Here is a 25,786-nt window from a genome sequence, read left to right as displayed (position 1 = left end):
TGAGGACCCAGATCTTTTATTTGCTTTTATTTCTGTTCCTTTCTTCTCCTCCTCCCTCCTTCTTGCTTTGCTTAGCCTACATGACCGCTTAATGTGCTCCGCGTGCGCCTCGCGGTTTGTCAAAGCACCTGCGTCCTAAGATGGAGGAAGGAGATGAAGGATGAGGATGAGGAGGATGCGCGGAGCGTTATGTCACCGTAACTTTCCCGTCCATCCCATCAGGAAAACTTCAGCTGCGTTTCTTAGAAAACCCGTTTTTTAAAAAGATGCAGAAGTAGTTTTTTATTTATTTTGTTGCTGTGACGTTTCTGCTGTTCACGGTGACATTTTAGGCAGATTTCCAGCAGCTTCCACATAAACAGCTCTATGCCTTTGGAGTTTGAACCTTTGTTTTCATCCTGCGGAGCAGAAACTGTTTCAACTGTGAAATACTGGAAAATGTTGTTATATTGAACTATGCGCTCAGTTCACTTAATTAGATTTTAACAACTCATTCGCTCTAATTAGTTGATTTTGCTTCTGGTGTTTTAAAGAAATGAGTAGGATTAGGTTTTTCATTACTTCACATGTTAACAGAAATAAACTGGGAATGACGTCAGAAACCAGTCTGACCAGGCCAGATAACCATTAATCCCAGCAGCAGAGAAGAAGACGCAGACCAGTGAAAATAAATAGTTTTTAGCTAACACTTTTACTGGTTTCTACCAGAAGCTTTAAAATGTTTGATTTTAGCTTTTGAAAACAATTCAAAGCCGCTTCAAACTTACATTTCTGTTCCAACATCGAAACCTTTTCATTGAGTTTGATTAAAAAGATGTTAACTTTAAGTTGCTTAAATGGTTCATTGTCTTTATTGGACCTTTTTTATTTTCTTAAAGAAAATAAAAAAATGTTATTGAAGATTGTTTATTATCAGCAGCCCAGTTTCAGGGGATTACAGAATTAGGTTATTGGTGTTCATGCTACAAGAAAAGGGCCATAACTGCAGAGAAGAGAAGTTGCCTCTCTGCATCTTTTTGACGTTTAATTCTGGATGAGAGGACAGACGTCTCGTATTGGAGGAGGCCTGATGGTGAGGACAGCAGGTGCTGGAGGAGGGAGGGCCGTAAACATGTTGGAAGAGCAGCTGGGGCCAAACTGCTCCCTCCCTCCCAGAGCCAGTATCAGGAATCTAAGCAACACAAGCAGAGGTCAGGGTCGTACCATCAATGCAGAGAAGGCATCCATGTCTGAAGAATGAGGGGAATGAAATGTATGCTGCGGTTCTGAAAGACAAATTATTAAAAAAAAAAAGATAGAAAAGGTCGTATGAGGCGTATAGAAATGTTTGGAGTTATGCAGCTCGTCCCTATAGTTTGTGTTCTGATGCTGAGGTTAGGATGATGTCATCTGAAACTCCAGTGACTCGTCCTTCTCCTTCATCTCCTCTCTGACTCGTTGCTGCTGAGCGTCTCTTTTGTTTTCAACCTTTTGGATGAAGATGAGGCCATGCCGCCGCCCAACTTTTGCCCCCTCCATCCCTGCTGTGGGCATCACTGTAATCACACTAAGTTGTCTGTAAATCCTGCTCTCCGCCCAGAAGCCGGGCCGTACATCTGGACCTGCAGTAATACTGTTACTGACTGAACACCCTGGACTTTAATCTAACTCTGGATTTAGGCCTCTTGGCTCCATTGTCCCAGCAGAGTAAGCTCCACTCCTCTAATAGTATTACTTGACCCCAGAGTTGTTGTTTTTTTCCTCTTTGGATCAGGAATAAAATCTAAATTTATGGTTTTTATACATTTTGTTATTTCAGAAAAAGGAATTAGATTAAAAACATTCGGGAGTGAATTCTCCCTCATTTTGTATTCGTATCCCAACTGTTCCCTCCTCCGGAGCAAGGCCTCCCCAGTGAATGGCTAATTGTCTCGTGCTTCTCCAATTTTCTCTGCAATATAATGAGCTTTGTGTGTTTTAGGTGAGGATGAGCAGCATGTGATCAAACGGGAAGCAGGAGCTCTGATTAGTCTCCCTGTTTGCACGGGGATGGAATAAAAGCAGAGAGAAAAACAAAGGAGGGGTCACTTTGATCACTTTTGATGGTCTTTTTCTTGGATGTTTGAGAGTTCGTCGGCCTGCGTTTGAAAGCTGAGCTCCATCAGGCTGCTGGAGGAGACCTGTCCTGAAAATCCCCTCTCACTTCTCAATCTAACACACGGTTGCTCACCCCCCTCAGTAATAAAGTGCTTTGTGTGTCTGCAGAGACGGAGATAGCTGAGATAGAGATGCAGACCAACAGTATTGCTGCTGTAATCACTTTTTTCTGCTGGCAGATGAAAGTTGATAAACAAGCGTTTTCTGGGGAGTGCTGGCTGAGCTTCGGTGAGGTGAAGCAGAGAGGAGGGAACCAACAGAATCACATCCCCACCTTCAGTTTGGGTTCACATACAGGACAGACCGGAGATGATAAAAGAGAAAAAAGACAACGTGGAGGAGAGAGGTCAGGGATGTGCACCTTCCTTCTTTTATGCAAAGCAGCTCAGAGAGCAAATCACTGCTTTCATTTTAGAGTCGGAATGTGCCACAATTTCCACAACCAGAACGATGCGCCGTAAAGATAAATACCGAGTCGCTTTAATTAACTGATCAATGGAGTGACCCAAACCTTGCTCCTTTGGAGTTTTGTTTCCCCTCAGATGTTCTTGCAGACAGACAAAAATAAAAAACAGTTTTGTTTAGCTTTGAGGAGTCACTGGAAACTCAAGGTTACTTCCTTCTTCACAATAACCAACACCTGCCTGCAGAGGTGCACCAACACCAGAAACATGAGCGCTAAAGCAGGAGATGGATCCTTGTCCCAAAAGGAGTCGGATTTCAAGGCACCAGCTGGGCCTGAAAACAGTGATACAGAGACGGGGGGGGGGGGGGGGGGGGGGGGGGGGGGGGGGGGGGGGGGGGATGCATTAGATGAGAAGTTCAGCCTTGGGCGTTCATCGTGTAACGAACTGCACTCTGGCTGAACTTAAAGACGCAGCTTAGCTGTTAGATTTGTCACCTTCGTCTGCGGAGTCTTTAGGACCTCAGAGGGATGAGAGGAGTTGGTTTCTCCTGGGAGACGCCATCAGAAAGACGCCATCAGAAAGACGCCATCAGAAAGACGCCATCAGACGCTGCAGTTACCTAGATGGAGAAAACGGACGGGCGGAGGTTTGATTTGTATAGGACGCCCCCCCCCATTCCACCTCTAATCAGACATGAGCCTCAGAAAGCTGGATCAAAAATGAACAGATTTGATTGATTGTCGGAGCGAATTGGTGGGGGCTTTGGTTGAGTGGCGGGGCTCTGCTGGGGGGTGGGGGGTCTGTGTGAGTGAGGGGGAGACCTCCTCTTCTTTCACCTAATAAACTGCTGGAGTGGTGTAACCTCCCCCCTCCCCTCAGCCCATCCACTGGTGCTGATGCTGATTTCACAGATTTTTTCATTTCTGCCCCCCCCCCCCCTTCCCTCTTTTAGAAAATGAGTTTCGGGGTGAGCTGGTGAACCAGCGGTGGACACGAGGCGAGAGGAGTAGCAGCCGCTGTCAGGCCTCCCAGAGACTGCAGAGCCGCAAACCAATCATGGTGAGTGACACCCCCCCCCCCACCACACCCCTCAACGCCCTCTTTTCCTGAGCTTGTTCTGCTTCCTGGGCATTTCCCGATCCCTAACTCAGCGGGGAAAGTTATATGGGAGGGGGTCTGAGTGGGGGTGCGTGGATATTTTGCAGGGTGGGGGGTTTGGGGCAGGATGACGAGGAGAAACATGCATCCAGCAGCACATCAAATCCGTCCCTGTACATCACTCGCCTCGGCCTCGGCTCAGTTTAGTTCAGCTCAGCTGTTTTCCTGCTTTCCTTCACAGACTCAGTAAAAAAGGCTGAAACTGAAAAGGACGTCCTTCAGCTGCTCATGATGATATCAGCAGAGCGGAGAAACTTCTGACCCCCGCCGCCACCATTTCAGGGATTCTCAAAAAACACCTGATCCCTTTGTTTTTTTTGCCAGAGCCGAGCTGCTGAGAGGCATCAAACAAAGAGATGGAGGGATTGAAGGGGGTGGAGGGGGAGGGGGCCTGGAGGGGGAGGAGTGGGGGCAGTTTTCCCCTGGGCTCAGTAAAAGTAGTGGTGCCTTCCCCTGATGGCTCCGGTTCATCTGAAGAGATGACTTTTATTGATTGGCTTTGATTTCTGCATCACGTCATCAAAAAAACCAAACTAAACACGGACTGAAGAGTCGAACCCTGCAGGGGCCGACCCTGGATGTTTTCTCTTTGCCGTTCCTTTAAAAAAAAAATTTTTTGTTTTAAAAATAAAGAGTTAAATATTTGCTAATGAAGAATCAAAGGGCCTGATTATCATAAAATTTCCTTAGATTTAAAAACATTTAAACTTTTTAGCATGCAAAAAACTGATCTACAAACTAGCTGCACATTGATGTGTGTCTAAAATAAAAAAGTTTTGGCTCAAAATATTTTGAATGTGCAGATCATGTGCTTATGAGCAAACAAAGCAAAATTATGGGAGGAGCAAACATAAATAACACATTAGACTCTAAACAGACAGAAGCAGCGTTTACTTCTATATTGAGCTTCCTCTGCAGTCATTGTGGCCTCAGTGGAAGCATTGGTAGAGACTTCTTGTGTATTTATTATTATGTATTGTATAATTGGTAACATCAGGAATAACAACAGTAGAATAATATCTGTGAGGAAAAAGATGCATGGGATGGATTGGTGCAGCGGGAAGGAAATTATCTTTTTCATACATAACAACTGATATTAAATATTTATTTTAGTTTATTAAAGGTCAAAGTGAACATTAATAGCTACCAGAGTGAGGGTGAGATATGTCTTACTCGTGCTGCTGCTGAGTAAGAAGGATTTTATTTCTCCCTCGTTGTCCTTATTGGGGTTTTATACAGAGCAGTTTTGTTGCATTAAATCATTTTGGTTTAGAAGTAAATCCAGCTGTTCAGAGCTAAATCTTATGCAACGTGTTCTTCATCAGATCATCAGATCAGAAAGTTGATTTTTTTGTCTCTGTTGATGTTTTTATGTTTTGTTTAGGGTCATTTTTTTTATCCGTTCAGTTTTCAGTGTTCGATTTATTTTTATTTTTAATGGCAACATCACAGTATCTGCTGCAGAAACGCTAAAACAAAAGTGATGTTTTATGACTTTTTAACAGCAGAAATCAACCAGAAAACAAGGTGGTCAGACCAAAGCGTTGCAGTTCCCCTTCATGATCACCATAGCTGGATAATTTAAGTTTACAAAGGAATGATTTAAACATATATGTGTCCTTCAAAGATGGACAGCAACACGCCATTTGTTCTATGAGTGGGTAATGGACGTCTGGATGGTCCCCACTGTGGATCACAAAGGAACTGGTTGTTAATATTTCCAATTCCAATGTAATATATTAAGCACTTAAAAACAACCACAGTTGACCAATGTGCTGTGCAGAAAAAAACTGAATAAATCAAACATAAAACAGCACAGATAAAAAAACAAAACAGCTAAAACATGGGTAAAAATAACATTCTCTGAGCTTCTGCTGAGTTTGAGCTGATCTGCTGACCTGAGAGAGCCGGTAGGTCTAGAAGGATGTAGGAGCTCAGAGGTATGGTGGGGTGAGAGCATTCAGGGATTTAAAAGCAAATAAAAGAATTTTAATATGAATTCTAAAATGTAGAGGCAGCCAGTGGAGTCAGGCTAAAATATAATTAGACTTAGACTTAACTTTATTCTCCTTCTGGGAAATTCTGGTTCCAGTAGCTTATACAGAGTACAAAGAGTTTCAAACTGGAAACATGAGTGAAATTAACTAATCAATGAAAACTAGAAGCCCTCCATGGTGGATGGAAAAAAATACAATTTCACACAAACTATAAAACAATCAGCAAAAAGTGGGAGGTGGACAAATGTTAAACATTCTAATATTCATAATATTGGAAGTTTGACTCAACATGTTAAATAGCTGTAATGAGTGACCTGCTTTTCTAGTCATCCTGACGACTCGAACCCCTCAGGACTAGATCCACATCTACCTGACTAGAACCCCTCAGGACTAGAGCCACATCCACCCGACTAGAAGCCCTCAGGACTAGAGCCACATCTACCTGACTAGAAGCCCTCAGGACTAGAGCCACATCCACCCGACTAGAAGCCCTCAGGACTAGAGCCACATCCACCCGACTAGAAGCCCTCAGGACTAGATCCACATCGACCCGACTAGAAGCCCTCAGGACTAGAGCCACATCCACCCGACTAGAAGCCCTCAGGACTAGAGCCACATCCACCCGACTAGAAGCCCTCAGGACTAGAGCCACATCCACCCGACTAGAAGCCCTCAGGACTAGAGCCACATCCACCCGACTAGAAGCCCTCAGGACTAGAGCCACATCCACCCGACTAGAAGCCCTCAGGACTAGAGCCACATCCACCCGACTAGAAGCCCTCAGGACTAGAGCCACATCCACCCGACTAGAAGCCCTCAGGACTAGAGCCACATCCACCCGACTAGAAGCCCTCAGGACTAGAGCCACATCCACCCGACTAGAAGCCCTCAGGACTAGAGCCACATCCACCCGACTAGAAGCCCTCAGGACTAGAGCCACATCCACCCGACTAGAAGCCCTCAGGACTAGAGCCACATCCACCCGACTAGAAGCCCTCAGGACTAGAGCCACATCCACCCGACTAGAAGCCCTCAGGACTAGAGCCACATCCACCCGACTAGAAGCCCTATGGACTAGAACCACATCCACCCGACTAGAAGCCCTCAGGACTAGAGCCACATCCACGCGAGTAGAAGCCCTCAGGACTAGAGCCACATCCACCTGACTAGAAGCCCTATGGACTAGAGCTGCCTCCACCCGACTAGAAGCCCTCAGGACTAGAGCCACATCCACCCGACTAGAAGCCCTCAGGACTAGAGCCACATCCACCCGACTAGAAGCCCTCAGGACTAGATCCACATCCACCCGACTAGAAGCCCTACGGACTAGAGCCACATCCACCCGACTAGAAGCCCTCAGGACTAGAGCCACATCCACCCGACTAGAAGCCCTCAGGACTAGAGCCACATCCACCCGACTAGAAGCACTACGGACTAGAGCCACATCCACCCGACTAGAAGCACTACGGACTAGAGCCACATCCACCCGACTAGAAGCCCTCAGGACTAGATCCACATCCACCCGACTAGAAGCCCTACGGACTAGAGCCACATCCACCCGACTAGAAGCCCTCAGGACTAGAGCCGCCTCCACCCGACTAGAAGCCCTCAGGACTAGAGCCACATCCACCTGACTAGAAGCCCTCAGGACTAGAGCCACATCCACCCGACTAGAAGCCCTCAGGACTAGAGCCACATCCACCCGACTAGAAGCCCTCAGGACTAGAGCCACATCCACCCGACTAGAAGCCCTCAGGACTAGAGCCACATCCACCCGACTAGAAGCCCTCAGGACTAGAGCCACATCCACCCGACTAGAAGCCCTCAGGACTAGAGCCACACCCACCCGACTAGAAGCCCTCAGGACTAGAGCCACATCCACCCGACTAGAAGCCCTCAGGACTAGAGCCACATCCACCCGACTAGAAGCCCTCAGGACTAGAGCCACATCCACCGACTAGAAGCCCTACGGACTAGAGCCACACCCACCCGACTAGAAGCCCTCAGGACTAGAGCCACATCCACGCGACTAGAAGCCCTCAGGACTAGAGCCACATCCACCCGACTAGAAGCCCTCAGGACTAGAGCCACATCCACCCGTCTAGAAGCCCTCAGGACTAGATCCACATCCACCCGACTAGAAGCCCTACGGACTAGAGCCACATCCACCCGACTAGAAGCCCTCAGGACTAGAGCCACATCCACCCGACTAGAAGCCCTCAGGACTAGAGCCACATCCACCCGACTAGAAGCACTACGGACTAGAGCCACATCCACCCGACTAGAAGCCCTCAGGACTAGATCCACATCCACCCGACTAGAAGCCCTACGGACTAGAGCCACATCCACCCGACTAGAAGCCCTCAGGACTAGAGCCGCCTCCACCCGACTAGAAGCCCTCAGGACTAGAGCCACATCCACCCGACTAGAAGCCCTCAGGACTAGAGCCACATCCACCCGACTAGAAGCCCTCAGGACTAGAGCCACATCCACCCGACTAGAAGCCCTCAGGACTAGAGCCACATCCACCCGACTAGAAGCCCTCAGGACTAGAGCCACATCCACCCGACTAGAAGCCCTCAGGACTAGAGCCACATCCACCCGACTAGAAGCCCTCAGGACTAGAGCCACATCCACCCGACTAGAAGCCCTCAGGACTAGAGCCACATCCACCCGACTAGAAGCCCTCAGGACTAGAGCCACATCCACCCGACTAGAAGCCCTCAGGACTAGAGCCACATCCACCCGACTAGAAGCCCTACGGACTAGAACCACATCCACCCGACTAGAAGCCCTCAGGACTAGAGCCACATCCACGCGACTAGAAGCCCTCAGGACTAGAGCCACATCCACCTGACTAGAAGCCCTATGGACTAGAGCTGCCTCCACCCGACTAGAAGCCCTCAGGACTAGAGCCACATCCACCCGACTAGAAGCCCTCAGGACTAGAGCCACATCCACCCGACTAGAAGCCCTCAGGACTAGATCCACATCCACCCGACTAGAAGCCCTACGGACTAGAGCCACATCCACCCGACTAGAAGCCCTCAGGACTAGAGCCACATCCACCCGACTAGAAGCCCTCAGGACTAGAGCCACATCCACCCGACTAGAAGCCCTCAGGACTAGATCCACATCCACCCGACTAGAAGCCCTACGGACTAGAGCCACATCCACCCGACTAGAAGCCCTCAGGACTAGAGCCACATCCACCTGACTAGAAGCCCTCAGGACTAGAGCCACATCCACCCGACTAGAAGCCCTCAGGACTAGAGCCACATCCACCCGACTAGAAGCCCTCAGGACTAGAGCCACATCCACCCGACTAGAAGCCCTCAGGACTAGAGCCACATCCACCCGACTAGAAGCCCTCAGGACTAGAGCCACATCCACCGACTAGAAGCCCTACGGACTAGAGCCACACCCACCCGACTAGAAGCCCTCAGGACTAGAGCCACATCCACCTGACTAGAAGCCCTCAGGACTAGAGCCGCCTCCACCTGACTAGAAGCCCTACGGACTAGAGCCACATCCACCCGACTAGAAGCCCTCAGGACTAGAGCCGCCCCCACCCGACTAGAAGCCCTCAGGACTAGAGCCACATCCACCCGACTAGAAGCCCTACGGACTAGAGCCGCCCCCACCCGACTAGAAGCCCTCAGGACTAGAGCCACATCCACCCGACTAGAAGCCCTACGGACTAGAGCCACATCCACCCGACTAGAAGCCCTACGGACTAGAGCCGCCTCCACCTGACTAGAAGCCCTACGGACTAGAGCCACATCCACCCGACTAGAACCCCTCAGGACTAGAGCCACATCCACCCGACTAGAAGCCCTCAGGACTAGAGCCACATCCACCCGACTAGAAGCCCTCAGGACTAGATCCACATCCACCTGACTAGAAGCCCTCAGGACTAGAGCCACATCCACCCGACTAGAAGCCCTACGGACTAGAGCCACATCCACCCGACTAGAAGCCCTCAGGACTAGAGCCACATCCACCCGACTAGAAGCCCTACGGACTAGAGCCACATCCACCTGACTAGAAGCCCTCAGGACTAGAGCCACATCCACCCGACTAGAAGCCCTCAGGACTAGAGCCACATCCACCCGACTAGAAGCCCTACGGACTAGAGCCACATCCACCTGACTAGAAGCCCTACGGACTAGAGCCACATCCACCCGACTAGAAGCCCTCAGGACTAGAGCCACATCCACCCGACTAGAAGCCCTACGGACTAGAGCCACATCCACCTGACTAGAAGCCCTCAGGACTAGAGCCACATCCACCCGACTAGAAGCCCTCAGGACTAGAGCCACATCCACCCGACTAGAAGCCCTACGGACTAGAGCCACATCCACCCGACTAGAAGCCCTACGGACTAGAGCCTCATCCACCTGACTAGAAGCCCTCAGGACTAGAGCCACATCCACCCGACTAGAAGCCCTACGGACTAGAGCCACATCCACCTGACTAGAAGCCCTCAGGACTAGAGCCACATCCACCCGACTAGAAGCCCTCAGGACTAGAGCCACATCCACCCGACTAGAAGCCCTACGGACTAGAGCCACATCCACCCGACTAGAAGCCCTCAGGACTAGAGCCACATCCACCCGACTAGAAGCCCTACGGACTAGAGCCACATCCACCCGACTAGAAGCCCTCAGGACTAGAGCCACATCCACCCGACTAGAAGCCCTACGGACTAGAGCCACATCCACCCGACTAGAAGCCCTCAGGACTAGAGCCACATCCACCCGACTAGAAGCCCTCAGGACTAGAGCCACATCCACCCGACTAGAAGCCCTCAGGACTAGAGCCACATCCACCCGACTAGAAGCCCTACGGACTAGAGCCACATCCACCCGACTAGAAGCCCTCAGGACTAGAGCCACATCCACCCGACTAGAAGCCCTCAGGACTAGAGCCACATCCACCCGACTAGAAGCCCTACGGACTAGAGCCACATCCACCCGACTAGAAGCCCTACGGACTAGAGCCACATCCACCCGACTAGAAGCCCTACGGACTAGAGCCACATCCACCCGACTAGAAGCCCTCAGGACTAGAGCCACATCCACCCGACTAGAAGCCCTACGGACTAGAGCCACATCCACCCGACTAGAAGCCCTACGGACTAGAGACACATCCACCTGACTAGAAGCCCTCAGGACTAGAGCCACATCCACCTGACTAGAAGCCCTCAGGACTAGAGCCACATCCACCCGACTAGAAGCCCTACGGACTAGAGCCACATCCACCTGACTAGAAGCCCTCAGGACTAGAGCCACATCCACCCGACTAGAAGCCCTACGGACTAGAGTCACATCCACCCGACTGGAAGCCCTCAGGACTAGAGCCACATCCACCCGACTAGAAGCCCTCAGGACTAGAGCCACATCCACCCGACTAGAAGCCCTCAGGACTAGAGCCACATCCACCGACTAGAAGCCCTACGGACTAGAGCCACATCCACCCGACTAGAAGCCCTCAGGACTAGAGCCACATCCACCCGACTAGAAGCCCTCAGGACTAGAGCCACATCCACCGACTAGAAGCCCTACGGACTAGAGCCACATCCACCCGACTAGAAGCCCTCAGGACTAGAGCCGCCTCCACCTGACTAGAAGCCCTACGGACTAGAGCCACATCCACCCGACTAGAAGCCCTCAGGACTAGAGCCGCCCCCACCCGACTAGAAGCCCTCAGGACTAGAGCCACATCCACCCGACTAGAAGCCCTACGGACTAGAGCCGCCTCCACCCGACTAGAAGCCCTCAGGAATAGAGCCGCCTCCACCTGACTAGAAGCCCTACGGACTAGAGCCACATCCACCCGACTAGAACCCCTCAGGACTAGAGCCACATCCACCCGACTAGAAGCCCTCAGGACTAGAGCCACATCCACCCGACTAGAAGCCCTACGGACTAGAGCCACATCCACCCGACTAGAAGCCCTCAGGACTAGAGCCACATCCACCCGACTAGAAGCCCTACGGACTAGAGCCACATCCACCCGACTAGAAGCCCTACGGACTAGAGCCACATCCACCCGACTAGAAGCCCTCAGGACTAGAGCCACATCCACCCGACTAGAAGCCCTCAGGACTAGATCCACATCCACCCGACTAGAAGCCCTACGGACTAGAGCCACATCCACCCGACTAGAAGCCCTCAGGACTAGAGCCACATCCACCTGACTAGAAGCCCTCAGGACTAGAGCCACATCCACCCGACTAGAAGCCCTCAGGACTAGATCCACATCCACCCGACTAGAAGCCCTACGGACTAGAGCCACATCCACCCGACTAGAAGCCCTCAGGACTAGAGCCACATCCACCTGACTAGAAGCCCTCAGGACTAGAGCCACATCCACCCGACTAGAAGCCCTACGGACTAGATCCACATCCACCTGACTAGAAGCCCTCAGGACTAGAGCCACATCCACCCGACTAGAAGCCCTACGGACTAGAGCCACATCCACCCGACTAGAAGCCCTACGGACTAGAGCCACATCCACCCGACTAGAAGCCCTCAGGACTAGAGCCACATCCACCCGACTAGAAGCCCTACGGACTAGAGCCACATCCACCCGACTAGAAGCCCTCAGGACTAGAGCCACATCCACCCGACTAGAAGCCCTCAGGACTAGATCCACATCCACCCGACTAGAAGCCCTACGGACTAGAGCCACATCCACCCGACTAGAAGCCCTCAGGACTAGAGCCACATCCACCCGACTAGAAGCCCTCAGGACTAGAGCCACATCCACCCGACTAGAAGCCCTACGGACTAGAGCCACATCCACCCGACTAGAAGCCCTCAGGACTAGAGCCACATCCACCCGACTAGAAGCCCTCAGGACTAGAGCCACATCCACCCGACTAGAAGCCCTACGGACTAGAGCCTCCTAGAGCCGCCTCCACCCAGTAACTTTTCCTAAATACACTCAGAGTCTGAGGTGCAGATTGAAGGAGACTCGGGGTCGAGTGCCTTGCTCTAAAACCTGCTGGAGTCAAATTTCAACCTTTAGATTAAAAAATAATTTCAGTCTCAAATTATAAATGATTCTAAAGCCAAGTCAGAATAATATGATGAGGTTTAGATAATTAATCTTCATTTCTATTCTTCCATAAAGGAAACTTGGTGCAGTCAGACGTAGAGAAAACAGCAACACCCAGTCAGATCAAAGAGTTCTCATTATTTTCATCTACGTTAAAAAAATATTTGGCTTTCATTACGTCTCTATTTTCAGTAGATTAAAGTCCTCATCTGGGCTTTTTCTGCATCGATTTAAGGTCTGAATCCCAACTTCAGAGTGTATTATGAGTGCAGTGTATAAATACTACCACCAAAGGTATACAAGGATATACTTCAGATATTATAACGGACGTCGGTGCGTAAATAAAGTGACTTTAATTAAATAAAGTTCTTAGGTTGTTTATATTTTCCTGCAGTCTTTAAACTTCTTCTTCTGCTGAACCTTTAGAGCTGAAAACAGCTGGAATGAAGGAAAAGCAGAAAGCGATCAGAGAGAAGCGTCAAGTAACAAAGTACAAATACTTCATTACTTCAGTAGAAACGTTGGCTATCTAGACTTTACTGGAGTATTTATTTTTTAGAAAACTTTTTCCTTCTACTCCTTATATTTTAGAAATAGACTCGTTAGTTTTGTTTTATTTAAGCTCGTTTTCATTATGGCCTGTTGGCATTTAATAAAACAAAAACCATCAAAATAATTAGTTTCATCCAGAGGATTAATTTATTTATGGTTGGACTCGGTGCTGCCCCCACTTGTTGCTCACCACAAACCAAAATAAATAGTTTTTTAAGATGAAACTGGAGTCTAAGGCATTTTTCATCCAGAATGGTAGAAAATGTTCCTTTAAGAAGGTAGAGCAGTAAAGCTTCTGGCCTTAACAGTTTCTATCGCATTGCTTTTACTTTTATACTTGAAGTAGTTTTAAGAATGGTACTTTTACTGGAGTAAAAAGCTGAAGTTGATCCTCTAACTTCTATAAAAGTGTTTTTAATCAGGAGGATTTATACTGGAGTGATAAACATGAGCAGTTTTGACGCCTCAGGAGAGGAGAAGCTGTAAGCTGCAGTCTGACCTTCTCACTGATATTAATCTTTCTGGTTAGCAGAGCAGCAGTTGGTTCATTTCTCTGAGGTTTTTTTAAAATCAGATGTTCCTTTAGTTCATTGAAGCTGACATCATTTCCAGCCTTAGGGAGACGCAGTTAATGACCAATAAAGCGTCCACTGACTGCTCGTCCTTCCACCTAATTTTACCCTGAGAGAAAGTGACTCTGGATCAGAGCTAGAAGATGTCTGAGGCCTGAATCCCATCAGGATGACTCAGCCTGTAAATGGCAAACCTCTGACGACAGACACACTCACATATGACCCACTATGTGATCACACATGCTCAGCCTTTTTCACATACAAGGCGGGAAACATGACATCTGCCCCCCACCTCCGCCCCCTCCACCCTATCAGCTCGGCCTGCCCGTCAAGGGAAGCGCTGCCCTAATTGGCAGCTGCTGTCCGCAGGTCGTTTCAGCCTCCTTCCACTTCTCTCTCAGCTGAACCTCCCTCCTCTCCTCATCAGCTGCTGTAAACCTGAAAATGGATAAAAGAGTCATTTATGTGCACCGAGGGACGAAGGGTGACCTTTTGTGTGAAGTTGTTGCCCCCAGCCAGACATTTACATGGAGCTGTCAGAACTGGGAGCAGAGCTGAGGCCCTCCCGCTCCAGCCGCTGCACACAAAGAAGGACGTAAATTGATAATGTACAACGCAGCCTGAAGGGATGAGCTGCGTCTTCTTCCTCCTCCTGTTTCCTTTTCTTCTTCCCTGGCAGCTGCTCCGCACATTTCACACTCGTTAAAGCACATGACATGCATAGACCTACAGCAGGTTCTGCATTCAGACGCCTGTTCTCTCCCTTTCTGCGCTGACCGCACCGTCTGTGCTTCCGTATGCATACATTGTTGAGAAGCTCTAATTAAAGGACGAGTTTGGAACATGACAAAGAGAAGCGGTGAAAGCCTGCCTGTCTGCATTGGGTTTATTTGCTGTGAATTTGTGTTGATGCAAATTTAATGAGCTGGAACTGAGGAAGAAGAAGAGAACTCTGATATGCTTACTTATTTGAATGTACGTAACTATGGTTACACAAACATGAAAGCAACAGGAGCCCTTTTCAGTCCAGGTTTCGTTTCACCCGATGACTCTCGATGTAAGGAGGATGCAAAGGAAGAGAAAAAGAAGCACAATGCTGCTGTATAGTTTATTATGAGAGAAGAATGTCTCTCCATCATGGATGCGTTTCTACCGTCGCTACGTTCAGACACTTAAAATGGCTCCGATGCATATTTTGTTTAACCTCTGCGACTTTTTTGTTGTGATCTGGAGCTTTATGAATAAATTGGTTGAACTGTGTAACCAGCAGTAGCTCTGCTTGTCACAAACAGAAATTAGGCTTTCAAATTAATCAAATCGCTCTTATGAAAAAAAGACATGATAGACAATTATTCAAAGCAAAATCTGTTTGTTGGAAATTCAAACCAAGAAATAAGAAAAAAATAATAATAAATATGTTAAAGCTTTTAAAAAGTGTCAGATGAAGGTTTCTGAGATGGGAATGAGTGTTTATTAAAATGCTGTGTCCAAATAGGAAGAATAACAGCTTCAATGTGTATTTCAAAACAAAATGCTGTAATAAAAACAGTTTTTGCAAAAACTTGAATAATTGTGAAGCTGTTATACCGACAGGCTGTGTTTAGAACGGCCTGTCGGTATATAGGGAATTATAGGGAATAACTCCAAACATTTCCAAAACTAAAGCTTCCAAATGGCTGTTTGGCTTCTGCCCTGTTACATTATGAGACCTATAGCAGCCATATTGGAGATTTGAGACTCATAAGCCTCTTTCCTACTGAAAATCGCAGGTTAAAGCGTGTTTTTCAAACACGGGTCGACTCGCTAACTATTAGCGTTTAGCTCCCTTCCCATTGGCTAAAAAGCCTCTAACCCCTAGCGGGTACCCGCGTTTCCACTGTCCCCCTGCCCCTGCATGTCTGGTGACATCATCACTCTGGGTTAGTGTCGATGATGTCACCAGTGCGACAGAAATCAGGATAGTAAACAATGGAGAGCATCATGGAAGGAAGCCAGAGCGTAGTCAGTGAGCTTCATTGTTTCTCTCTATTATCTGTCTGAATCCCTCTCAGCAGAGCTGCTCCATGTTTATGGCGTGGTGTGTTGATGTCCGTACGATGCGTTCAATGGTATCATGTAATTTAGCGGGTCCACCCGGCTCTGGTGTTCCCACAGCATGCTGATCAGAGCCAAAAAGATTTTAATACAGGTCGCCATCCGAGTCGTTTGACCCAGGTAGACATGCGTCAGTGAACTGTTCCCACTGCCACTAGAAGCCCACAGTTCTGGTTTAAATGGGTTCAGACCAGCAGGAAAAGGGTGATAGTATTCATATCAGGGCTGTGACTGCGTACCAGACTACAGCTGAGGAAAACCATGAATGCTTCATATTTATTTTGACTGTGGAGCTCACAGGTCCCCCGTCCGCAGTGGCGCCTCCAGAAATGTTTCATGGGAGGGCCAGATGGGGCCACTAAAAATCTTGGGGTGGCCGCTGAAACTAAAAGCCATTATTTCAGAGTTTGGATCTACTATAGTGATAAACCTGCCTCTAGATTTCATAACGAGTTCAGTAAACACCTCCTCAGATCTTGGTTAATTGTGGGATTTTTAATATTATGTTGCTGCCAATGGCAGCCCCACTGGCCACCCTATTGGCAGTTGGGTGGCCAGTGAGGCTGCCAATAACCAAAGTTTCAGTGACTGACCTGGTTTCATCTTTAAAAGGATAGTTCGGGATTTTTGACATGAATCTGTATGGCATCCCCATCACCAGTGTCATGCAATCACACTGACTTACCCCTGGCAGCATCCTGTGAGCAGAGTTCTCGTCCAGCTTTGGTCAAGCCGAAAGTAGTCCGGCAGGTTTGCTAGACCCAGCGAAATAAAACGTTTCTCTTCCCAAAACATTATGTGTTCAAAAGAGCGATATTTTTGCATCCCAAAAACATTGTAGTGGAAAAAGTCACACGTCGTTATCACTTGGTCCTATTTTCTCTCTGTTCGTATCAGTGCGTGCCGTCATTCTGACTGTGATGCAGACAGCAGCTGCTGCAACTCCGACATCCTCATCAATGGAAAGGTTCTGTATCTCGGGCATTACTAAATCCCACTCGTGGCAACAGTAGCATCCACCTCTGTCTGCATTAATTCGCACTTGAAACAAGTGCACCATGATTTGTCGGCCACCCTGGATATCGCAGCTCCAGCTGCGGCTGCTGCAGCTCCGGCTTCAGCTTCCATCACTTCTCTGTCCACCCTCTCTCTTTCTGCCCGATCTAACTCCATTTGTCGCAGTTCATCGTCAGTGTACTCGGGTTCATAAAGATATCCCTTTGGCTCTAAGTGGAAGTCAATGTTTTCCTCGTCGCTCTCGTAGTCAGACATCTTCCCCAGTAGTAAACAATCGCGAATCAAACAGGTAGGCCCTAGCTGTCAGGTCATGGTGTCGCGCGCACTGATACGAACAGAGAGAAAATAGGACCAAGTGATAACGACGTGTGACTTTTTCCACTACAATGTTTTTGGGATGCAAAAATATCACTCTTTTGAACACATAATGTTTTGGGAAGAGAAACGTTTTATTTCGCTGGGTCTAGCAAACCTGCCGGACTACTTTCGGCTTGACCAAAGCTGGACGAGAACTCTGCTCACAGGATGCTGCCAGGGGTAAGTCAGTGTGATTGCATGACACTGGTGATGGGGATGCCATACAGATTCATGTCAAAAATCCCGAACTATCCCTTTAAGTAATGACTCGTCATCAAAGAACCTGCTGCCTGGATGCTGATTTGATGAAAAGACAAGCATTTTGAGAAGAAGTAAAAAGTATGGTTGTGTTTTGAAAAGTACTTTTTTTTTTAGCAAAAAGTTACTAAAGTAACTCACCTTGTTGGAGTAGCTCCGTAGTTTTCCAGCGCTTATGTTTAAGTCTCCCCTGTGATTTTGTGTTTCTCTTGTAGCGATTTGTGTTCATTTCTCACCATATTTCTCACGGTTCTGATCCTGCTGAGAGAATATGACCACTGATCACCGTGGGTCATTCTTTAGACTGCAAATAATGATATCGACCTCAGATCCGCCAGGAAACCTCCATTGGAGCAAAGCTACATGGGATACAAAAAAATGAGCATAAGTGTGTTTGAGGTTTACAGTCTTTAATGAATGTAAATAATAATAAGAAACTGGTGATTTTCTATGAGAAAATAAAAAAGTAAATTGAAACGTCTGAGCTGATTGAGGACAGGTAGACAGTTCAGTGATTAGTTAAAACAGCCAGGAGGAGCCGACTGATCATCATGGTTCCTGCTTGTAGGACGTCGACATTAACGCAGCATCATCAGGAAAGACCAGAGAGCAGCAGGCCGAGGTGACGGCCTGAAGGGAGGGGGTCTGGGTCGCACCTGTACCTCCAGCTAGCCCCTAATGAATGTCCCCTGCATGGGAGTGATGGGCTAAGAACGGCCCTTAACGCCAACAGCAGCGTGTTTCATCCGCCTCTCATCCTTCGTTCTATCCTCCTTTTCATTGGTCATCTATTAACAGGAAAGGGCTTCTGCCAAATAGAAAAAAAACACTTAGAGAAAGCAGGACCTTATGTTTGAATCCCACTGTGGCTGTGCCAACCGGACTAAAGAGGAGCTACAAAGCGGCTAAGTGGACGGGCAAGCAGGGGCGACTGTAGGGGGATGAAAGGGGTGGGGACGGGGGGGGGCGTACATGAGGAAGAGAGGGACAGAAAGAAGGCAGAGCAGAAACACACAAAAACAAAATCCAGTAATCAAAGCTAATGGCTCCATTGTGTGTAGAAAGCATCTGATAGCTTTATGGAGCAGCATGGAGAGGTAGCAGTGAGGAGGAGGAGGAGGAGGAGGAGGAGGTGTGGTCCTGGTCACTGCATGTGGGGGGGGGCAACACCTGCTTCTTTGTGGCTTTAAAAGCTGAGAGGCGCACACACACACACACCTCTCTTCTTAAGAGGGTTATTACAGCGCCCTGTGTATTTTCACTTTATTATTATATTCAGCGTAGTTATGATTGTCGGCCCCTCTGCTTACGAGGGCCGCCGCCCCCTGCGCCGCCGCCTGTTGCCTCTGCACAGACCTCCATCATCAGCAGCACTCAGATGCAGGAAATTACAGGGGAGTGATGTGGGCGGGGGGAGGGGGGGTTGTTTTCCATGTAACCCTCATTGGTGATGAAGTGAACATGATGTTAGCATGTGCAGCAGAGTGTGCTGTGGTGAGAGCTAAGGTGTGTAGATGCGCTCTTCCTCTCTGCTTCCTGTTGTTCTGAATGGGAACATTTGGAACAAACCTTTTTATAGCAGAAACAGAAACAATGGATGCTCTCTCCAGAATGAACCACTGACTGTCTTCCTCCCTCTTTCCTCCCTCTTCCTCCCTCTTTCCTCCCCCTTTCCTCCCCCTTTCCTCCCAGATGAGTGTGGAGGGTGACGACAAGCGAACTCGCACTCGGTCAAAGGGAATCAGAGGTGAGTGTTGGGGAAATCTCTCCACCTTGTCAGGTTTAAATGTGCTCCTCATTCTCCACTAAAGCCATCTGCTCCCCCACTGGAGCCAACTGGGATTCTGTTTGTGTAAACTGGGTTTGTTACTGGTGGAAGTTTAGAAGATTTCCTTCTACGAACACCAGGAAGTTGACATTTTAACAGCTTGTCTGACAATCTGCTTCAGTATAAGATGAGTTATTGTTTCTAGTTGGATTTTAAAGCCTCAGATCAGATAAATAATGTTTTATTTAAAGATTGGCCTCATTTTTTATTAATGAATTATTCTAAAGCCAAACTGTTGATCTCACTTTAGGAAGCATTTAGGATCTTTGGATTTAATTTTGAAATTGTTAGGATGACATTGATTAACTTTTTATAAATTAAATAAGACATGTTGCTTTTTCCTCCCTTCCTCCCTTCCTTCCTTCCTTCCTTCCTTCCTTCCTTCCTTCCTTCCTTCCTTCCTTCCTTCCTTCCTTCCTTCCTTCCTTCCTTCCTTCCTTCCTTCCTTCCTTCCTTCCTTCCTTCCTTCAACCTTTTCTTCTTTTGTTTTCCTTCCTTCTTCCTTCCTTCCTTCCTTCCTTCCTTCAACCTTTCCTTCTTTTGTTTTCCTTCCTTCCTTCCTTCCTTCAACCTTTCCTTCTTTTGTTTTCCTTCCTTCCTTCCTTCCTTCCTTCCTTCCTTCCTTCCTTCCTTCCTTCCTTCCTTCCTTCCTTCAACCTTTCCTTCTTTTGTTTTCCTTCCTTCCTTTCTTCCTTCCTTCCCTCCTTCCTTCAACCTTTTCTTCTTTTGTTTTCCTTCCTTCTTCCTTCCTTCCTTCCTTCAACCTTTCCTTCTTTTGTTTTCCTTCCTTCCTTCCTTCAACCTTTCCTTCTTTTGTTTTCCTTCCTTCCTTCCTTCCTTCAACATTTCCTTCTTTTGTTTTCCTTCCTTCCTTCCTTCCTTCCTTCCTTCCTTCCTTCCTTCCTTCCTTCCTTCCTTCCTTCCTTCCTTCCTTCCTTCCTTCCTTCCTTCTTTTGTTTTTATTCCTTCCTTCCTTCCTTCCTTCCTTCCTTCCTTCCTTCTTTTGTTTTTATTCCTTCCTTCCTTCCTTCCTTCCTTCCTTCCTTCCTTCCTTCCTTCCTTCCTTCCTTCCTTCCTTCCTTCTTTTGTTTTTATTCCTTCCTTCCTTCCTTCCTTCCTTCCTTCCTTCCTTCCTTCCTTCCTTCCTTCCTTCCTTCCTTCCTTCCTTCTTTTGTTTTTATTCCTTCCTTCCTTCCTTCCTTCCTTCCTTCCTTCCTTCCTTCCTTCCTTCCTTCCTTCCTTCCTTCCTTCCTTCCTTCCTTCCTTCCTTCCTTCCTAACCCAGTCAGTCTCTTATTTCCCTAAGCTTCATGTTTCTTCATGTTTTAGAACCCAGAGAATAAATTTATTTTCATCTTCTGTTCGGAGCCTCTAAACTAGAAGGAATAAAAAATCCCCGCTAGGTTTTTATGTAGGTGGTTTAAACATTGTGGGTTAGAATAATTTATTAACCTATTGTTTTTTATTAATTAACTTTTTCCTACAGATGATTAATAACAATGAGAATAGAGACACATTTTACATATTTTAAATATTTCTATTTAAATTATAGAAGTAATATTAGTTAAATAATTAGAGGAATCAATAAAGCAGGTTTTTTTACTATGGTGTATTTTAAACATTAAGTTTGACGTTTTCAGGTAAGTTTATATTAAATGACTGTTAGTTGATGTAAACATCCGTGGTCTGAAAAGCAGCCGCTCTGGTCTTCTGCTCAGTGACTCTGTTCTTTCTGTGGATCCTCAGCAGAGGCAGCGGCGTGTGCCGCAGCCATGACCGACTCGCTCATATTAACATATTTAGAAAACTTTCTTTGTTTAGTGCGTTTGGGTGTGTGTTTGATGTTTTGAAGTGAGACAGAAGAGTGGCAGTTTATGGAGCGTTCAGAGCGCCAGCCGCCGTCCAGTCAGTCCAACCGCATGATGACAGACTAAGAAACTGAAACGCTACACACACACACTCACACACACCCATACTCGTTCTGCTATATGTAGTGAGGACCAAAAGTTGACTCCCATTGATTTCCATTGATTTTCAGTCATTTTTAACCTTTCTATGCTCTAACCCTAAAACCAAACCCAACCATCATGCATACCCCCCCCCCCCCCCCCCCCCCCTAACGCTATTGACACCTTAGCTTTAAACCTAACCGTTAGCAAAATAGCTAGTGAGGACCAGCAAAATGTCCTCACTTAACAACAACTGGTCCTCATTGTGATAGTGAAACAGGAAAAATGGTCCTCACTTTGATGGTTAGACAGGTACACCCCCCCCACACCCCCTCAGTTAGAGGCCTGTGTGCGTTACTGTTTATTCTCTTCCCTCCTGGAGGATCCAGATACTCAGGCTCCTTCTGAAGTCTGATGGATGCCTGAGATTTCAGAGCCCAGTCCGATGTCTTTAGGATTCTGTCCTTTCCTGATTTTGCTCCAGATGAAAACAGGATACCCCCCTCCTCCGCTAGTCGATGGCCTCGGCCTGCCAGGAGCGCGCTGCTGCGCGTGAACACAGCTTGATGGATGTTTTCAAGGCAATTACTATAAGTTGCCCCTGAAAGAGGGGATGTTTCCTTCTGATGAGAGAAGTTTGGGTTTATAATTTAATTTCTCATTATGCTAACTGAAGTCTAACAATTCATCTTGTTTTTCTGCTGTAGTCTGCGTATAATCAGCCTTTTTCTCAGCAGCTGCTATAGGTTTTCTGTTTCTGCATTCATTCCACCTGTCAGGTTTTATGCTGAGTGTTGTGCTGCTGTGTGTTTCTGCTTATATCTGTATGTATGCAGGTGTGTGTGTGTGTGTGGGGTGGGGTTTGTGTGTGAACTCAGGAGGTGTGTTTTTTTTCACGGATCACACTCAGCAGCGTGTAAACCTCTATGAGAAAATCCTCATGGGGTTCGTATGCATTTGTGAAGTATTGATCTGGGATCTTTTAGCAGCGCCGCCGCCGCCGCCGCGTTGTGAGCAGTCATTCACCTTTGTTCTACCTCCCTGTACCCCCCCCCCCCTCCCTTTTTTCTTTCAGTTCCTATTGAGCTCATAGGACAAGAGCTGAGGTAAGGAAACACCTTCATCTTTGTGCAAAAGCCTTTCATAAAGTTCTTTTATGTGCGCCGCCGTGCAGCAGTCCCCCCCCCCCCCCCCAGCACTAATAGACCAGCGGTGATCCTTTAAACAATGCTGTATAATACTAGTTTTTATTCTTTATTATCAGCTCTCTGCAGCTCATGGTCAGGGCCTCCAATGTGCTGTTATTGATTTCTGGCAGCCTTTTGCTGTTTCCTGCTATGAGCACCTACTGTAGATGTGATAAAAGAGCTGTGTGATCTCTTTGCTTCCAGATCGGAGCACAAGCACAGGACAGTCGGGGCTGATGATGTAGTTTAGTCTTTCGGCTTCACCTTCTTGTAGATTCCCACCCATTAAAACATCTTATTGTAGCAGAAAGTCACTCCTCCTCCTTCTTCATGCCTATAAATCAGACCTCCATGCAGGCTGCAGACCTTTACATTTCCTCAATATGTGATGCTTTCTTTTGAAAATGACGGTTTACAAATTGCCAGGTATTTAAGCTTCTGATAAAGCAGCATTTTTCATTTTAACCAACTGAGAAAGTATCAACTAAACTGTGTTATAAACAAATATTGTGGAAATTTGTTGTTTCTGGAAAAGACTTTCATGGCTCGGCCTTTTAAAGTATGAGGAATCTGTTTACCCTGCAGATTACAGAGCCGCGTCGTTTTAAAGAGACAAATTATAAAAAAAAAAAAAAAAGACAGATTGACCTTTTGTTGGGTTTTAGTCCAAAATGCCGGACTAATAACAAAAGATAAAATAAAATATAAAACATCGCAAGGAGAAAAATACAGATTGTTTTGATCTTTTTGGGTTAAATTATGAATCAAATATATTTTTGAAGAGAAAAGGTATAATAAAATATACATTTTCACAATGTAATCGGTTAGCATAGCATAACTAGTCTAGTTTGAAGATTCATAAGAGAACAAACTGATTTTTTAAGACAAATTGGTGTTTTTTAACAGATTTCACAACTGGGCTGGCACAAATGTAATACTATGATACACATAATGTTTTTTCACTGGAAGAACAATTTCATATATAGTTTTAACTGTTTATGCCTTTATTGTAAAACGCATCCATTTATGGATCAGGTAAATGAATTGTTATGAGGAGAAGACGCGAGACATGAGATATAGCATTAGAATCGCAGGATACATTTCAAGGTGTTTTTAATTAAAGTGGAACATTATCTCTTAAGTTATGAAGAAGGTTTTAATGAATGATTAGAATTTTGCAACAATTGATTTAAAAACAAATGATGTGGTGAAAATTACTGGTTGTTTTGGAAATTACAATGAATGGCCATACAGACAACAACATTTTCTTTTTAAAAAATTTATGGAGCATAATAATAAATAATAATGGTAAATAAATACATTATTAAATAATAATAAATGAATTACAGTTGTGCATAGGTGGTACTAAGGGTGGGAGAGAGGGGGGTTGGCACCACCGCAAAATGCTTAGCATGTAAATTATAGTTAGAAACATGTCAAAAGTGTTATTTTATAATATTACCATGTTATTGTGATAATAAAATGAGATAAATAAAATGTGAGAACAAAGGCCTTGTATGTGTATCTATGAATTACGCCTACACACGTAAATGTAATTTTCACCAAAGAATGCAATGTGGTGGAAATTACAATCTGACAGAAATTGGCGGGAAAATCTATGCTAGCATCACATACTAGCTAAGAAAGGGTCGCTAGCATTTTATGCTTACAAATATGTGTGTTAAAATAAAAATTCATTTCCAAACTGAGTTGATGTTACAGCATGTTTGGAAATTATATACAATAAAAATATTTACATTTCAAGCAATGTTTACCTTGACTTTATTTTAAAAGTTGATGGATGAATTCAAAATTCCCACCATGTCAGACTTGTGCTGTGATGTCACTGTTCATCTCCATAGCAACTACCCAAACAATCTTTCTTACTAACTTCTTAAAGGGACATTAAAATGTTGTGGTGGGAATTACAATTGGTTTAGAAAATCACATAAACAGTTATATGACATTAAATACTCCAATTATAGTTTGATTATTTTACTGATACTTTTTTCAATGATTGTTTAAAACTTTAGAAAAAAGGTTTTTTTACTATTAATTTTTATCATTAAAGATCAAAAAGTCTTGGTGTGGGACAAGCACAAAACAGTAATATTTACGTATAAATGAGGCTGAAAAAAGGTGAAAAAATCATCACAGTTACTAAAACGAATCTCCTAAAACTGTTTCATTGTAAAGATAACTATAAAGGTGTGAAATGTCCCTTTTTTAATTTTTCCATGAAATATGATCAAAGGACATAAAAGTGCCCGTAGTTAAAGAATCACCCATATATATATCTTCCTCTATAATGTGTATACAATTTTTAACATTTTAATAAGCTTAATAAAGGAACATGCTCTTTTCCTCCAAAAAATGCACATATAATTTTTCCACCATCTCTAATTTATCGGAGCTGCTACTGTGAATGTAAAGTTATCTACAGATTTACCATATTAACCAACATTCCTGTATTTTCTGACATTTGATCTTTTAATGGTTAGCGTTAGCATTCTTAGGCTCTGAGCTCAATAGATGTTGGATCAGGTGCGCTAAATGACTTGTGAAATGTTGTAGTGTGTTCAGTAAGCGGCTGCTCTGTGGGGGGTGCTGCAGAGATTGCTGCACAAATGTGAGTTCTGCTGGCCGTCTGACGGTTGCTCTAAAAGAAAGATAAGCTTCAAAACCACTAAAAATTATCATTATTTTTAAAATGATATCAACACTCCTAAATGATATTTATGGTGCCCCTTAGATAGGAAAACTGGAACCAATTATTTCTGTAATTTCTAGAGTAAAAAAAATGACAGTACCTACATGTTTCATTTTATGAGATGTAATATATATTGCAATGCTTTACAGGTAAAAACTAATATAACAGTGACTTAAAACATGTTTAAAACAAGTAAATTATAACAAGGCAAGGCAAATGTATTTATATAGAACAATTCAGTACAAAGACAATGCAAAGTGCTTTACATGATTAAAATACAGGAAGATAAAACAGAATCAAAGCAAGTAGGAAAAAATAAAATAAAATAAAAATGCAGAAACAAAAAACAGTTGGACTAAAGAAAATATGTTTCAGTTGAACTGTTTAACTAGAACAGTGGAAGGCAATCCTAAACAAAAGTGTTTTTAGTCTTGATTTAAAGGAACTCAGGCTTTACGCACTTTTACAGTTTTCTGGAAGTTTGTTCCGTAACAGAAAAA

At 45.8% G+C, this 25,786-nt stretch overlaps 1 protein-coding gene across 1 annotated transcript in view; it reads left to right on the top strand.

The window, feature by feature from the left end:
- LOC119782137 (myelin transcription factor 1-like) overlaps window positions 1–25,786 on the top strand; it is a 76,973-nt gene that overhangs the window by 4,556 nt on the left and 46,631 nt on the right. The window contains exons 2-4 of the mRNA XM_038282948.1: window positions 3,496–3,602; window positions 19,306–19,360; window positions 22,465–22,495. Coding sequence (XP_038138876.1) covers window positions 3,496–3,602; window positions 19,306–19,360; window positions 22,465–22,495 — 193 coding nt within the window. The remainder of the gene's footprint in view (window positions 1–3,495; window positions 3,603–19,305; window positions 19,361–22,464; window positions 22,496–25,786) is intronic.

Source organism: Cyprinodon tularosa, unplaced genomic scaffold, assembly GCF_016077235.1.
Source record: "Cyprinodon tularosa strain WSP-4 unplaced genomic scaffold, ASM1607723v1 ctg1041, whole genome shotgun sequence".
Lineage (NCBI taxonomy): Eukaryota > Metazoa > Chordata > Actinopteri > Cyprinodontiformes > Cyprinodontidae > Cyprinodon > Cyprinodon tularosa.
Note: the sequence above shows the minus strand (reverse complement) of the source record. Positions and strands in the feature narration are given on the sequence as shown.